The sequence below is a fragment of the Mesoplodon bidens genome, assembly GCF_964165515.1.
Source record: "Mesoplodon bidens genome assembly, chromosome: 8".
Lineage (NCBI taxonomy): Eukaryota > Metazoa > Chordata > Mammalia > Artiodactyla > Ziphiidae > Mesoplodon > Mesoplodon bidens.
This window is the reverse complement of record NC_138165.1, coordinates 24778465-24795272: the sequence shown is the minus strand read 5'-3', so window position 1 is coordinate 24795272 and position 16808 is coordinate 24778465. Positions and strand designations below refer to the sequence as shown.

At 44.4% G+C, this 16808-nt stretch overlaps 1 protein-coding gene across 6 annotated transcripts in view; it reads right to left on the bottom strand.

Annotated features, from left to right (window-relative positions):
* The window catches only part of WIPF1 (WAS/WASL interacting protein family member 1), a 122992-nt gene that overhangs the window by 19662 nt on the left and 86522 nt on the right, over window positions 1–16808 (bottom strand). For 5 of the 6 annotated variants that reach the window (XR_014016551.1, XM_081242987.1, XM_081242991.1 and 2 more), the window contains exons 2-3: window positions 7315–7403; window positions 2761–2890 (exon numbers count right to left, since the gene is read on the bottom strand). Coding sequence is in view for 5 of the 6 variants with exons in the window: in XM_081242987.1 (XP_081099113.1) it covers window positions 2761–2890; window positions 7315–7365 (181 nt within the window). In the remaining variant the exon portion in view is untranslated. Of the gene's footprint in view, window positions 1–2760; window positions 2891–7314; window positions 7404–9021; window positions 9181–16808 lie in introns of all 6 variants that reach the window. The other variant, XM_081242988.1, reaches the window with a different exon arrangement.

Genomic DNA, 16808 nt, shown 5'->3' with positions numbered 1-16808 from the left:
TAGGGTTTCTTAGCCTTGGAACTACGGACATTTTGGGTCAGATAATTCTTTGTTGTGGGTGACCATCTTGTTCCCTGTAGAATGTTTACAGCATCCCTGGCCTCTACCCACTAGGTGTCAGTAGGAACCCTCCCTCAGCAAGTTGTGATAACTAAAAATGCCTCCAGGCATTGCCACGTGTCCCCTGAGACACTGATACACCAGCTTTCTTTCTGTATATATGCTGCCTTTGTCATGTTTTGATATTAAGATCATGCCAGTCTCATTATACCTAACAGATAGCTTTCCATGTCTTCCTACATTTAGGAATGATTTATATAGCATTTGAATTTGTTGTTTCTTAAAATCTGAAATAATTTTCTGATAAAATCATCTGGCTCTAAAGCTTTTTAGAGAAAAAGTAAGTTGATAAAGTTTTCAACTTTTTCCTTGCTCACTGAAGCTTCATGAATGATTTTTGGTAAATTTGTACTTTTCTTAAAAAGTTAAATTCTTTAAGATTTCAAAATGTTTTAGCATATAACTTCATTGTAGCATCCTTAATTTTAGAAAATCTGCTTTGAATCTTATTTAATCTGCTTTCTGAGCTCTATTTATTCATTTGTGTTTTCTTTTTTTCTGGATTAGATTGATCATAAGTCTATGTCAGCTCTGTATCTTTTCTAGGTGTGGAACTTTCTGGGATACTTATGGGAACTCTGCAGACAGAAGAAACAATCTGATACTGAACTCACAAGAATTACTTCGCCTAGTACGATATATCAAATTAGAATAACAATTTCTGGAAGTGTATGCAAAATTGCTTCCATATAAAATTTAAAAGTTTTACTAATTTTAATTATTGCCAATAATATTAATAATGCCCTTGTCATTAAAACGTTATTCGTTGATGAACAATACATTCTGGAATACTGCATTTCATAGGATACCTTTACCTGGTATTGAACATTCAAAGAGATCGATGAACTTGTTCTATCAGACATCGTCCACTAGTGTTCTTAACTTGCAACGGTTGTACAGCTTTCCGATAGAGAAGCTACACTAGTTGAACAATTAAATTGGAGGACAAAGCTGACCTCAAGAGTTATATCATGTATAACCATGGTCAACATTTTGACATAGAACCCAGGGAGGTTTCACCTGCAAACAAATACAAAACCATGGATGGACTTTGCCACTTGCAAAGAGCTTCTAACAACAGTGTTAGTGTCCAGTTAAGTTCATGGACAACAAGGGCATGCATTGGGTTGCATCTGGTGTCCACAAAGCAAAATGCATTCTTAAACATCACTGAGCAGATGGGAGGGAGAACTAACACTCTTTTCCATTTAACGAGAAAAGTGTATCTTGAAGAAGATAATGAACTTCCACTAGTGGATTCAGGACTAGGCCCCAGACTGTCCATTCTTCTTCAACATCTAGGGAATTCTCCAGAGCCTAGGCTCCCTCTCATAGTGGAGAGAACCACTGGGCTCTGGTCTAGAGGTTGGCAGTTTGTGGAGTTCCTCTGGCCCCATCCCAGGCACCATGATTCAATGGCTATTGGACCAAAGCTCCCCAGAAAGAAGCGACTGGGCTGGGCAACCCCAGGGAGAACCTTGTGACACAGATCAGGAAAACTAAGCAATTGATTATACAATAACCACACCATTTTGTGGGCATTCTGACCCAGAGGTAAGACTTCGTCAAAAGTCAAAGACCCTCTAGTTCCACTGAAGTGTGGTGCATTCCATCTGCACCACCTTGCCTGGTAACAGAGCAAAACTCAAAGGCCTTTGTCGTGGTCTTCCTCTTTTCCACCTTCCTCCCACACCAATGTTCTTCACCTAACGCTGATCTTTCTCTTCTACTCGTTAGGCACTTTTCCTAGAAATTCCTCCACTTGGCTAAAATCCTACATCGTTATTCACTTGTCTACAAAGCTCCCTCTGGTGAGTTTAGGACAGTCTAATTCCTGTTGAGTCCCAGTGGCATCTGTGGTCGAGGATGAATTCTGGGCACATCTGGCTGGCAGTGGAAATGTGTGAGGAGTGTGAGATGATAGTGTTGAGGCCTGATAATTAACTTCGGTAGATTCTAGCCATCTGTAATGTTTCACTCTGTTGTACATGTTAATAAGTAGCCCTGTATGGTGTGTACTTGTTTGTTTACACATACCCTGCCTTGTTCCAGAAAGTATCTCAGATTTACGATGGGTCAATAAGCAAAGCTGTGATCTCATTTCCTCTCTCTCCAACCCCCTAATAATCATAACTACATTTGAATTATACATTCCAGGCAACAAAACACTTTCAGAAGCATTGTCTCATTTGATGCTCACAACAAACTTGTGAGGGCAGTAGAACAGGTATTATTCTCCATTTTACAAATGAAGACAAAGGGTTGGAGATGGTCAGGGCTCGAACCTACATCCTTTGATTCCAAGACTAGGACTCTTTCCATATTTCATGCTGCCTTTTGCTCTGTGGTAAGATGAGCAAAGGGTTAATTTCCAGAAAGTGCTGTTAAGAGTTGTGAATAATTCAGAGAATTGCTGCTGTGTGTGTCTTGGACAAAGAATTATTATACTGGCTTCCTGCAGCATTACAGGGAACCCAAGCCAGAGCCATGGCCTACAATGAGTGATACAGTCCCTTATTCTGCTAGCTTTGCAGCTGTTGTTAACCAAAAAAAAAAAAAATTTTTTTTGGTGGGAAGAGTAGAGTTGATTGTTAGGTCATAAACCATTTATCTCCGTGGAAAATAACTTTTTTCACTTACTGTCCAGTATCGGTGCACTTCTGTCATTGGTGACTGCCTTCTTTAGTTTCTTCCCTTTGCTGATGTCAGAGAGAAGAGCATTTCTCCCAGCCTGCTCTGACTTACTCAAGGTAGGCTTTTCTGTATTGGCCTGAAAGGAAACAGGCAAACTCATATTCATCTTTTGGATTAAAATCATGTACTACAACACTCAGTGAGGACAGCTAGCACATTGGGAGCTTGTTATTAAGATTCTTGGCAATAGGCTGTAAATTCTCTACAAGTTTTAGACCCGATGTCACTCTTTTTTTTTTTTTTTTTTTTTTTTTTTGTGGTACACAGGCCTCTCACTGTTGGTGGCCTCTCCCTTTGCAGAGCACAGGCTCCAGACGCACAGGCTCAGCGGCCATAGCTCACGGGCCCAGCCGCTCCGCGGCATGTGGGATCATCCCGGACCGGGGCACGAACCTGTGTCCCCTGCATCGGCAGGCGGACCCTCAACCACTGCGCCACCAGGGAAGCCCCCGATGTCACTCTTTTTAAGACCCAGACATTTGGGAGCAGATGCAGCAATAAATTACATTCATTTTTAATGCAGGAAGAGTCACTCCCTGATAAAAGTCTCTGAAAATTCAGATCACAATCTGGCCGTAACCAACAGAGCAAGGGGTGGATGGCTAGAAACGAGTAGGGAATTTTAAGTCTGAGAGGAATTTGCAGGATACTATGAGGCTTCATCCTCTAGAATGTTCTCTGAAGAACATCCCTTTCTTGTCTTTTGGAACTAACCTGGTGCAAGAAGAAAATTGTCTTTATCAAAAAGGGTCAGCTGTATTTTTTTTAATCCACCAAAATTTTAGAAAATAATTCCCTCTGGTTACACTGACAAGAGATTTTTTTCTTTTTAATTTAAGGCAGATTGAAGGTATAATTTACAAATAGTAAAATCACCCTTTTAGTGTACAGTCCTGTGAATTCTGACAAACATATACAATCGTGTAGCCACTGCCACAATCAAGATATACAACATTTCCATGACCCCCCAAACTCCCTTCATGTTCCTCTGGCCTAAGGTGTTCCTGATGTTTAATCCCTTTAAAAAAATTTTTTATTTTTAAATTCTTTTTTCCATTATGGTTTATTACAGGATATTAAACATAGCTCCGTAATCCCTTTGAAAGCTTAGCCCACAGAGACTGCACAGCTGACAAAGATGCTGCTTTAAAACCTTTGGGGGGACTTCCCTGGCGGTCCAGTGGTCAAGACTCCATGCTTCCACTGCAGGGGTGTGGGGTTGATCCCTGGTCGGGGAACTAAGATCCCACAAGCTGCGATGAGCAGCCAAAAAATAAAAAATAAAAAAATAAATAAAACCTTTGGGTATTTTGTATAATTTCAGAATTCCTGGGAAAGATTCTTACTGTGAAATTGGGATTTTGTTTTTTTCAGGGTTCTTTCAGGGAGTGGGAACACTAAGAGGCCAGCAAATGGACTCGGAAGCAGGCGTGTACCTGTGTCTATCACACTTGGAAACTGGCTTGGTCTGGCCTGGTCCCGGAGAGAGTCGTCTTCCCCAAACCCAGTGGTACTTCTGGCAGCCATGAGAGTCCTTTGAGGCTCGCCCCAGCCCTTCTGAAAGGCTCTGATTTCACAGATGCCAGCAAGGGCCACAAGGAGTAAACCTGGGCAAGTTTAGCTTGATACCTGACCCAGCTATTTATTATAGTTAGAGGCAGAGGGAGAGCTAAGAAAAACCCTGAAGCAGGCTAAACATAATCTCTGTGTACGAAGCTGAAAGGCTCTTAATTAAATTATAAAGTAGTAGTTGCTCACGATAGTAACAGCTAACATTTATATAGCTTTTACTATGGGTCAGGCACCGTTTTTAGCATTTTATGCATATTAATTCATCAACCCTGTGAGTCATGACTTCCATTTTAGAGTCAAGGAAACTGAGGCACAGGGAAGTTAAATCATCAACCCGGTTACCCAGCTGGTAAGAGGAGGAGCTCGGATTCAAAGCCTGGCAGCCTGACTCCGGAGCCTTCCCTATAACCTGACAGAAGGATAACCGCGGGGTCTAGAATGCCCCTTCCTGGAAATGGGGAGGTGTCAAAGAGTACAAACTTGCAACTAAAACATGGATAAGTTCTGGAGGTCTAACGTACAGCACAGCGATTACAGTTAACAATGCTGTATTACATACTTCAAAGCTGTTAAGAGACCAGAACTTAAACGTTCTTTTTTTTTTTTTTTTTTTGCGGTACGCGGGCCTCTCACTGCTGTGGCCTCTCCCGCTGCGGAGCACAGGCTCCGGACACGCAGGCTCAGCGGCCATGGCTCACGGGCCCAGCCGCTCCGCGGCATATGGGATCCTCCCAGACCGGGGCACGAACCCGTGTCCCCTGCATCGGCAGGCGGACTCTGAACCACTGCGCCACCAGGGAGGCCCCTAAACGTTCTTGTCGCAAAGAAGAAATGATAATTATGTGATGTGATTGAGGCCTGAGCTAAAACTATGGTGATTATAATACATAAATGTGTCAAATCGACGTGCCGTCCACCTGAAACTTAATACAGTGTTATAGGTCAATTATATCCAGCTGAAAAAAAATTAATAAATACAATGCCCTTTCCCCACTGGCCTCCAACCCTCCTCTGAAGCAAGCCTATTAAGAGCTTCTTGGCAGTCAGTTCCAGAAAGGCTCTTTGCATATACAGTTCGCTTTTGCTAATGGGATCATCCTCTATTGCTCTGAAACTTGTTTTTATAACTTAACAACACGCCTTGGACATCTTAGAAAGAGCTTTTTGAATTACCTATTGTCTTCGTTTTAAGGATGAAAAAACCTGAGGCATCTAGAGGTTAAGTGCCATGTCCACGTTGGTTCTCTTCATGGTTTTGGATCAGCAACCCTCCCTGACCTCCTGTTCTGCCTCAAAATTTATTTTGACACCTGACCTCCTTGGGTGCTGACTTCTCTCTTGACTGTGCTGTTCCACTGGATGGTGTCCTATGATGGCCACCAGCCTTGCCCTTTTCCCATCTCTATATTCCTGTCTCTCTAGGATCTTGCTTTTAGTCAGGTAATAATGGATAGAAATGAGTGGATAGGATAAACCAGGGTGTCCCAAACTTCAACCATTCTGGTACAACTTTTGTGACTTTTGTCATCTTCTCATGCTACCTGTGTTATTATTTAATATTTTTCATTAAGTCAATTCACTATTTTATTTACTATACTATTGCTCACTGAACATTTCTTTTAAATTAACTCACTATTAAACCCTGGGTGTGCTAGTTATAACTTTTAGAATACATATTAAACACATGAGCATTAAAATTAAAAAAAAATCAAGGCACATACGACTCAGCGGTGGTGCAAAACCTATACTTTTGGGGAAATATAAACTAGTCCTTCTATGTTAACCAGATCACAGCTTTTCAAACTTATCTAAGGGAAGGACGAATTTTTAAGAAAAAAATTTCCAATCCGTCATGGACCAATATTTGGTAAAATAACAATGACTTATTAGAAAAATGAATCCGTTTAAAAAAGACACACAAAATACAATCTTAGAAATAATAGACATAACACCACTTCAGATTGCTATAAGTGTTTCTAAGCGCTTACTCTTAAATTTCTTATTTTTGGGGGACTCTAACCAGGAGTTGGAGGATCACACCTGGAATAGCAACGAGCTAATCAATGGTCTGTTCTTCCAACTAGGTTCCAGCCTTAGATGGGTTATAAAAAATATGTACCATGGAAGCCTAGGCAAGGGACTTTTCCTCTCTGAGCTCCAGTTTCCCCAAGTGAAAAGTGAAGGGCCCATCACTGGGAGGCTCCTTAGCAGCGAAGGCTTCACATACTGGGGGGTGCGTCTGGGAGACCTTCCGTATCACTGCGGGGAGGGCTGCCGGCTTCCTGGAAACGGGTGCACTAACTTCTGAGGACGGGTCCATCAGGGGGTCAGGATGAGCCCAGAGAAGAAATTCCTTAGGAAAGTACACATGGAACTGCGAGGATGGATTTAAAGGGCGAAGTAAGTGTGTGGGGGAGGGGGGAGTGGAAGATGGGGGTTATTTGTCAAAAACAGAGTGGGAAGAAAGATAGCGAAAGGCAGAGAAAAAGTAAGTGAGTCTGGAGGACACTTTAATGGATGCATTTTCAGACAGGCAGACTGGGTCTCTGGACTATCTGCCCAGATGTTAAAGGCTAGAAGCTGAAAACAGTTCAGGCTGGGCAGAACCGCTCCTGCCAACTGTCTTGGGCCAGCGTGTTCAAATGAACAGGACGTGTCTCCTTGATGGATGAGGCAGAGGAAACCTAACTAATCCACATTCCACGCGTGTCCTACGCATCACATGAGACCTTAGACTACAAAACATTTTCGTATGGTTATCTGCTGCATCTCAGGCTCTGGCTTATTTACTCCAGCACCTGGAAGGCTTACCATATCATTCATATTTAAGCCAGAATGTGAATACACTGAAAACAAATACATGTGTGCCAGGTTCAAGTTTGTTTAGCTTGCTTCATGCATGGGCCATGGATGGGGAGAATCACTCACCAGAGAAAACGTGGGCGGTGGTGGGGGTGCTGGAGGGGGCGGTACGGGCATCCTGGACAGTTACACTTTCAGCAGTCTGGCTGACAAATCTGTAAAAACAAAAAGAAACAAAGCACCATCATGTATTAGACTTCTTAGTAATACTCCATCCTAATCTTCCTTCCCGCTGTCCCGTCAAAGTGGCAGCTATTCACGAAGCCCAACTTTTATAAGAGGTGCAATTCCTTTACGGCATGGCTAGGATGTTACTATTCTGGAAGGTGGTTAACAGGGAAGGCTTCTCAGCCAAAGTGCCTGGAGATACTGGAAGCAAAATCCAGTGCCTCATGCTGCTCAATCCCACCACCACCAAAGCAGGTTGGGGGAAGGACCCTGGCCTGCTGCCCGAGTAAGCTGGGAGGCTATCAGGAAACTGCTAGAAATGTATCCTGGCCAAGTCCAATGTTCAAGTGGCTCCACTTCACTTATCTCCATGGCGCAGTCCTCTCCACTTCTCCCGCCCCCACCCACTCCGTGCCCTCTCTTTTCTTCTCCAACATTCTTCTCCACTCTGCTGCTTTTCTTCTCTGAGATTCCTGACATCTGTCTAGGTCTGGGTAGCACCCAGGAATGCAAAGATGAATCTATATTTCTATACTTGCCCTCAAAGTTCTTACAGTCCTCCGGGGAAAGGAGATGGGAATATGGGAAGATAAGACGGGCAAGGAGGCTGGATTCCTACCTCTATGCTACTTGGCGTTTCCTTACAGGATCCAAGTGGAAAAAAAGAGGGGAAAAAAGAGAGGAGGAATCAAACCTCTGATTCTGGGCTGTTTACTACAAATAGGCTTCCTTAGAAAGGCTTTCTGCAGAGTCTGATTGCTATGGGGACAAAGGGAAGGCCAGACTCCGTGGGGTTGAGACAGCGCAGGGAAGCCCTGGTGGGTAGCAGCGGCGAAGAGGGCAGCCTGGCAAACATCAGGGCCTGAAGAAACAATGGCGAGGACGTGCCCCCAGAGTTGTGCCAGCAATGAACCCTGTCTCCCTTTTCCCCAGTCCTCGGAGTCCCATCCCTGGGTCTAAGCAGAAGCCCCAGGCCGCAGCCCTCACCCACGTACTCACCCCTCAGTATCCCAGCTTCTCCCACCCAGATCTTGCTACTCCTGGATCAGCAGCGCTCCCAGATTGGCAGCGGGGCATCACCCAGAGCTTTTAGAAACATCAAATCTCAGTCCCTCTGCCTGCACTGCATTTGTTTCAGCATTTTAACAAGATCGCTGGGTGATTCATATGCATTTGAGAAGCCTGGTGGTAGAGGCTTAAACCAAGTGAGCAGCCTGGAACACTGACCACCTGAATAACATTGTTTCTGTGGAACATGTGTCCTGAATTTCAAACCTCAGAATTATCTTTTATTTTCAATAGTCTCTTAATTGCAGAAAACAACCTCTTAGAATTTAAAGTATTAGGGAATTCCCTGGCGGTCCAGTGGTTAGGGCTCTGCACTTCCACTGCCAGGGGCCCAGGTTCGATCCCTGGTTGGGAAACCAAGACCCCACAAGCCACGTGGCACGGCCAAAAGAAAAAACAATTTAAAGTATTAACTTAGTTCAACCACTGAAAGTTAACGTGGAAAACTTATACCTTGAAACAAATACAGATGACCCTTGAACAACGGGTCCACTTAGATGTGGATTGTTTTCAATAGTAAACATTATAGTACTACACCATCCGTGGGTAGTTGAATCCGAGGATGCAGAATCCGGGTGCCGAGGACCCGTGGATAGGGAGGGCTGACTGCGTGCAGAGGGTCGGTGCCCCTAACCCCCGCATCGTTCAGGGGTCAGCTGTTACTTTCTATAGAAGTTTTGCTGGATGGCTTGCTTTCTGTGACAGAAACGGAATGGAAAAGCTAAGAGGACACGGCCAAACTTGTCAAAGCTACTGGAAGACAGGAATCAAGAGAGCTTCTGACAGTTCTGTTCTGAGTGCCATCTAGAAAATGAAATTTAAAAAACTCTAGAGCAGCAAGAGCTGCTTTCATCTATTAACAGTCAATTGGATGATAAAGGGCACTTTATTTCTGTCGTCTTGAATACTTATGACCACACTGCAAACTAGCATAATTCCACTCATTTTACAGAGGAGGACGCTGGGACTCAGAGGAATTAATAACTCGCTAAAAGACCCGTAGGGCCTCCCTGGTGGCGCAGTGGTTGAGAGTCCGCCTGCCGATGCAGGGGATACGGGTTCGTGCCCCGGTCTGGGAGGATCCCATATGCCGCGGAGCGGCTGGGCCCGTGAGCCATGGCCGCTGGGCCTGCGCATCCGGAGCCTGTGCTCCGCAACGGGAGAGGCCACAACAGTGAGAGGCCCGCATACCGCAAAAAGAAAAAAAAAAAAAGACCCGCAAAACTCATTCACATCAAGTCCTTTTGATCCCTGCTCTTCTTAGATAAGCATTTTTAGGCAGGTAAAGGGCTAACTAGTACTGCAGCTCACCTGTAAACCCGGTCAGAATCCGGTTTTCAATAAGAGCCTGTCTCAGACAGCGGTTCTTTTAAAATCTATTCCTTACATTGGTCTTTTCTGGGTGACACCAATCGGTCCCCCGTGGGGCTACACAGGCAGTGTAATAAGGAGGGCTGGGGGGCCTGTGTTTGGAGGCCTATGAAGGGGGTGCTCCAGCTGCAGGGGCACCTCTGGAAGCCTTAGGGTTGTGTCCTAGGACCAGGAGGAAGGACGGGGATCTGAAATGGGATTCAGGCCCAACTAACTGTCAGAGCTGCTATGACCAAAGCAATGGTCTGAACAGCTGAGGAGGCAGCTAACCAAGGAAGGGGTGGCCGGGTCCACCCAGAGGGCCTGAGAGACGGGCTCCATGGGACAGACCGTCCACACGCTCAGTGGATGAAAGGCCCCTCAACACTCCATTGTGTCAGGTTCTACGCTCACCAGCTAACCTGCCATCCTGTTAATCCTAATACTGAGGAAGAGGTGGATTCTGATCAGCTACCGGGAACCTCTTACGGGTTTGGTTCTCATAAGCCAGTCTCTGGTTGCAAAGATCAAATTGAACTTCTGTACGCCTTAGGGGCCAGATGACGGAACAGGGACACTCTCAGGGGACTGCCACCCTGTAAGGCCTCTTTAATCTAAGTATTTTACAGTTTTCTGTCGTTGCTGTTATGGCTCTCTCTGTGCATTAACTGACTTATAAATAAACCTCCGGAGCACAGAGGCTGCGCCTGCCCCTGCCCCGCCCCCTCCGATAAACAACGGGGAGAGGATCTGCGGGTGGGCGCTCTCACCTTTCCCAGGCTGAGCTCTCCTTCCTCTCACTGCTGCTGCTCCCCCTGCCCCCAACCCTCACTCTCCTCCAGACAAACTACTCCCACGCCCACCTCCACACTGAAAGGTGATTCCAGAGGCCTCCATGGTCTCTTGGCTTCTTGCTAGCTGAACAGCAGCTGGTCTGGACTTGTCCAGGCTGGGCCTTGAGGGAAGTTTGTGAGAAACCCCAGACTCCAATCCTGCCACCCCAGCACACGGGTCAAAGAAGACCAACCTCATGCCCCCCACGCCGCGCCCCCAGCAGGCCCCCTTCTCGGCTGTCTTACCACCAGACGGTGAACTCCATCCGGTCTTCCCAATACATGGCACAAAGCAGGGTTCTCACTAAATATGTGGGACTGGAAGAGCCAGGTATCACACAAACAAGCCATGTGCTGGTCTCTGGAACAGCTCCCAGCATCAGCCCATGTGCATCCCAAGGCCTGGGCAAAGAACCAGTCCAATGGCAGAGGGGCTGGCTAGCTTGAAGGCTGGGTGCTTGCTTTCCTGACTTCATCAGGGCAGTAGAGCCCAAGGCCTTGGGAGAGCAGGGACTTCCCTGGTCTCCTGGAGTTGAGAGCCCATGTCAGAAGCAAGACTGGGCCTGACTGTAGGGCCTCAACAGCAGCCTAGATCCTAACGGACAGGCCTTCCTAGCCTGGATCTTCACATCCACACGGTCTGTGGACAGAATTCAGGGGTTCATGAACTTGGATGAAAAAAAGGACATATTTATTTCCCCTAAACTCTAACTACAATGTAGCACTTCCTTCAATTATGAATACAGGCCACAAACCACACCTGAAACCTTTTCACCAACAGCTTTTCCCATGATATTTTCACATCACATTCTCACACCATATTAAAATTGTTGCAGATCTCTTTTGAAGTTGTGGCCATGATCTGCCGCTAGGTCTTGTATCTATTTCACTGTAACTAGTTGCCTCGGTAATCCTCTGTATTTTGTTTTATGCATTTAACAACAGTCAGAAAGGCAGTCTGACTTTTTTGGGCTTTACCAGACACTAGCATGGCCTATGAATGAAAAAGTTTAGAATCCCTGTGAGAACATGAGTCCTGGGTCAGGAGAACATGATTTTGAAACTCTGCTCTGCTGCTAATAACCTGGGATAAGACTAAGCTCTCTGAGCCTCCCCTTCCCATCTGTTAAATGGGGGTACGAGGCAGATGAAATGAAACAGTACAGCAGGCCCGGGTAGAGTAAGCCATCAACAGACGGGTCCAGAGCTGTAGTCCCTGAGGTGAGCATGCGCCCTGCTGGTGTGAGTACCGCTCGAGCACCTGGCGAGGACGACCTGGCCTGGTGACTGAGCTGAGGCCCTGGCTTTGCCCAGAGTCCTGTGTGGGCAGGGCTGCCCCCTGGGAATGAGGCAGCCTGAAGGCTTGGCCTCCCACATTTGGTTCTTCCCTTGGGAGATGGTAGCGCGGCAGGAAAGGCATCTCTGTACCCAGGTGGGAGGGGCCCTAGAAGAAGGGAATCAGTGACTAGGGCAGGGGCTCGCAAGTGTCGGCCATCATCTCTTGCAGGGGAACCAGGCTCCCTGAAGTTGGAGGATCACGGCCCTACCCATCTGCTGATCCTTGCCCTCCTACCCTCCCCTGACCCCAGGCACAGAACTTCTAACAGTACACACTTTTGAGAATTAATTGCTTTTAGAGAATCATTTCACTGTTTAAATACTTTCATCACAGAGAGAAAGGTCAGACTTTTCTAAAATGTTCACCTTGTGTGCTGAATTTTATGTGCACAAGGAAAACCACATGGATAGAAATGGGTTTTTTGTTTTCACACACAGTGTTGTGGACTGAATTTATATGTTGACGCTCTAACCCCTAGTACCTCAGAATGTGACTGTATTTGGAGAGATGGCCTTTAAAGAGGTGATTAAGTTAGAATGAGGCCATTAGGGTGGGCCCTAATCCAATATGACCGGGGTCCTTAGAAGAGGAAGAAACACCAGGGATGTGTGAGCACAGAGAAAAGGCCATGTCAGGTCACGGGGAGAAGGTGGTCATCTGCAAGCCAAGAAGAGAGGCCTTGGGAGAAACCAAACCTGCTGACACCTTGATCTTTGACTTCCAACCTCCAGAAATGTGAGATAACAAAATTCTGCTGTTCGAGCCACCCAGTCTGTGGTACTTTGATATGGCAGCCCTAGCAAATGATAAACACAGTTTTAACAATACATGTTATCTATCATGTCTGCTATCCACAGTGAAAATTATAAGATAATAGCTTTTGAATAAAATCCATCAACTGATTTCTCACCCAAACTATCTCTGGATTGTCTGTCATACATTAAAGAAATTAAAAGTCAACCTGAGGGGGGACTTCCCTGGTGGTCCAGTGGTAAAGAACCTGCCTTCCAATGCAGGGGACGCGGGTTCGATCCCTGGTAGGGGAACTAAGATCTCACATGCCGTGGGCCAACTAAGCCCGCACGCCACAACTACTGAGCTTCCATGCCGCAGCTGGAGCTTGCATGCCACAAACTACAGAACCCACATGCCCTGGAGCCTGCACGCCACAACTAGAGAAGAGAAAATCCACGCGCCACAACATACAGCCCACATGCCTCAACTAAGACCTGACACAGCCTAAATAAATAGATGAACAAACAAACAAATAAATAAATAAAATATATATTTAAAAAAATCAACCTGAACCCTAGGGAACGTGAGTGATTACCAAAGTTTTATTTAATAACTGAATCCCTAAAAACATCAACAAGTTTTAGATGGAAACTATTGAGATGAGGGGAGGGATCTACCAATAAACCTTTCAGAAAGGAACTGATTCTTTGGGTTGAGAGAACAGAGTACAATATTTTACATAAATGACTTCAAAAATCCACTAATTGGCTCTTCTTTGTCACCTACACACACGTAGATATATACACACAATATACATCAATATTTAGAAATTCTGGAATTTCCTAGTTCTGTGAGAGACATGGATGGTTTTGTTGGTTTTACTACACTTCTAGTAGGTCAGCATCATGGTTTAATGATGCTGGACAGTGGACAGCATCACACACTGACCCTAGATCAACCAGGGCAGCTGGTGGCCCTGAGCCATCTGCTAAATGTGTAATACTGGTTATGGGGAACACCTTGTGAGAAAGAGTGAATTGCTCCCCACCCTACAGCGATGTATTCCCCCAACAGCATGGACAACTAGACACTCAATCAGAGCCCAGAGTTCAGTCCAGAGTTGCCCCAGGAAACTTATGCTTTCTTCTTCAATATGCTCATCTAAGAAAGCAGAATTATCTCTGAATGTAAAATGATCAAGAAAACTGGCAAGTTATTCAAATAAACTGTTTCTTAGTTTCTTCCAACCAATGTCAAATTCATTCTAGATTATGCCATGTGAGGCCCACACTATAGAATGACAGGAAGAGGGGAGAGATTTCCAGCACTGTCCAGTGAAATAATCCTCAGAAGGCCGGCCTCTAATCCTGAAGACGTGGGTGTGAATCAGCCAAGTTCTAGCAGAGAAGATAAGAAGCAGGTTTATCCAGTTATGTTTTATCACGATTTTGGACCATTCAAAAATATAAAGCATTTTGCTATGCAAATCTTGCCAAAAGTCACCCTTAAATACTATTGTACCTAAAATGAATGGGAGAAAAGTAAACTTTTTGTTTAGAAAAGGTTGAATTCATCACTCTGTGTGTGTGTGTGTGTGTGTGTGTGTGTGGCGGGGCGGGGGTGGGTACAGGGAAAGGACATAATAGAAATAATACAATTGAAAAGATCCTAACGTCCAATGTTCTCTTGCCCTCATTACTTTCTATTCTCTATCTTATTTTTATTTATATTCCTTGATATTTTACTTTATATATAATGCTCTTAACTCATTTTCATGTATATATTTCTTGTGTGCGTCTTCAGGTTAGATTTTTGAGAATTTTTTTCTGCTTCCAAAAGTAGCATATATTCATTTAGAAAATGATAAACAATATAAAAATGAAAAGATGAAAATAAAACACAACAGTTGTATTTAACCATTGAAGGAAGCATTTGATAATAATTAAATATTAGGTGAAAAAGGGTTGGGGTTGATAATACCCAGAGATAATTCTTGTTAACCTTTTGATGTATATTTTTCCAGCTTTTATACACAAACACACACATACCTCTTTGTATCTATACAAATACACACATGCACAACTGTTTGACCAATAAATATTAACAGAAGGAAATTTATAATACATACAACTCGACAGTGTTGTAATAAGGAAAGGCCCTTATATTCATATCGAGTTATTGCAGCCATAAAAAAAATGATTGCAAAGGCATTCATTATAAAGGTAATGAATCTACTCCAAGTTATACCGTTAAAATAAAATCATTTAGCAAAAACTCAAACTGCTGCTAACATTGGTAGTTTGGGGATTCCTACTCATGATTATTTTGGGTTCTATTCTTTAGAAACTCCTCCATGAGACAAACTTAGTTGGATGTGTTTAAGATCTGCAAACCATCAGAACTAATTAAGATGAAGTTGGCTTTGTTCTTCAACTTCCTGTAAAAATGCTCAACAGGAAAATTGATGCTCACAGCAAACCACAGCCATCCTGTTTCTTTAGCAGTCTTTTCACAGCTGCAGTTGCCCGTAGTTTCTATTTTCTGATACCAGGCCCAGTGCAACAGCTCAGTGCCCCACCCCCAAGCCCGGCATGTCGTTTTGGCCATTTTAGCAACTTTTAATACGTTTGCATAAAGTTTGTTTCTATTATTGTGACTCTTCCTCTCCTCAGACCAAGCTCCGGAGGGCTGAAGGCAATGAGGCAATCAATGCAAGAGAAGAAGCAGAAAAGGCTGCTCAACCCAAGAAGAAGCCAAAGGTAGAGAAGAGAAACAAGCTTTCCTTTATAAGCAAAGCAACTGCCTCACCTAGTTCACAATCATTGTTCTTCTCAATCTGAGCTGAATGTGGTACGCGCGCTTGCTGTACACGGGACCCCTCATTTCTCAAAATGTACTTGCTCTTCTCTCCGTTGATCATCATTTAAGGCAATAGCTTAAGTGAATTCTGCTTATGGGCTGTCTTCTCAATGGTAAGGGTTTGTGTCTCTGCTGTATTTGGAGGGTCCTTGGCTATTTCAGAAACACTTCTTTTAGATAAAGAGTTGGATAATTTGGGGAGTAGGGGGAATTTTTCAGAGAAGACATTTTGAAGCATCTACAATGTCATGACGATCAGAGGGGAGCTTGGACACAAACCCACAATTTTATTGTAAGAGTAACTGCTGGGGATATAAAGGTTGCTGTGAAGTAAAATTATTTTTTTAATACACTGTCCTACATGTTTAATTGAAAAATTAGTGCAAATTCATAGACAGCTAAACCCTCTCAAAAATGAGAAAATGAAGGTACACCTACTTGTCCTTGTTTAACTATGGGAAAGGGAAGAGAAATCTTTTCTACTTTATCCACTTATCTAAAAAGTACCAATTTGCCTCCCACAACTTCCCATCTCTAACAAGTACTGGTTGTTTTTTTTGTTTGTTTGTTTGTTTTTTGCGGTACGCGGGCCTCTCACTGTTGTGGCCTCTCCCGTTGAGGAGCACAGGCTCCGGACGTGCAGGCTCAGCGGCCATGGCTCACGGGCCCAGCCGCTCCGCGGCATGTGGGATCTTCCAGGACCGGGGCACGAACCCGTGTCCCCTGCATCGGCAGGCGGACTCTCAACCACTGCGCCACCAGGGAAGCCCTGTTGGTTTTTTTTAGTACTCTCTTTAAGGGCCTCAAATCTCAAAACTACATTTCCCTAAATCCTCAGCACCACATTTAGTTTTACCAGAGGATTAAGATCTGCCCCTCCCTGTTCTCCTCTACACACACACACACACACACACACACACACACACGCACCCCACACACTCATGCACACATACTCACAGCATACAGGTCAACAAACTCAACATATTTTATTCATTTAACCATTGAAAGTGTAGCCTTATAATATAAGCAGAAGAGTCACCACATTTACTTCTGAAAAGATCAGAAGACTTAGAAAGGACATGGTCTTACCTGAGATTATTCACTTAAAGATATTTACTGTGGCTGTGACATTTAAAACAAAGCATTTGTACAATCCCAGATTCTCAGGATTAGGAAAGGACATCTTGTGGCCTCCTAACTGTACTTAC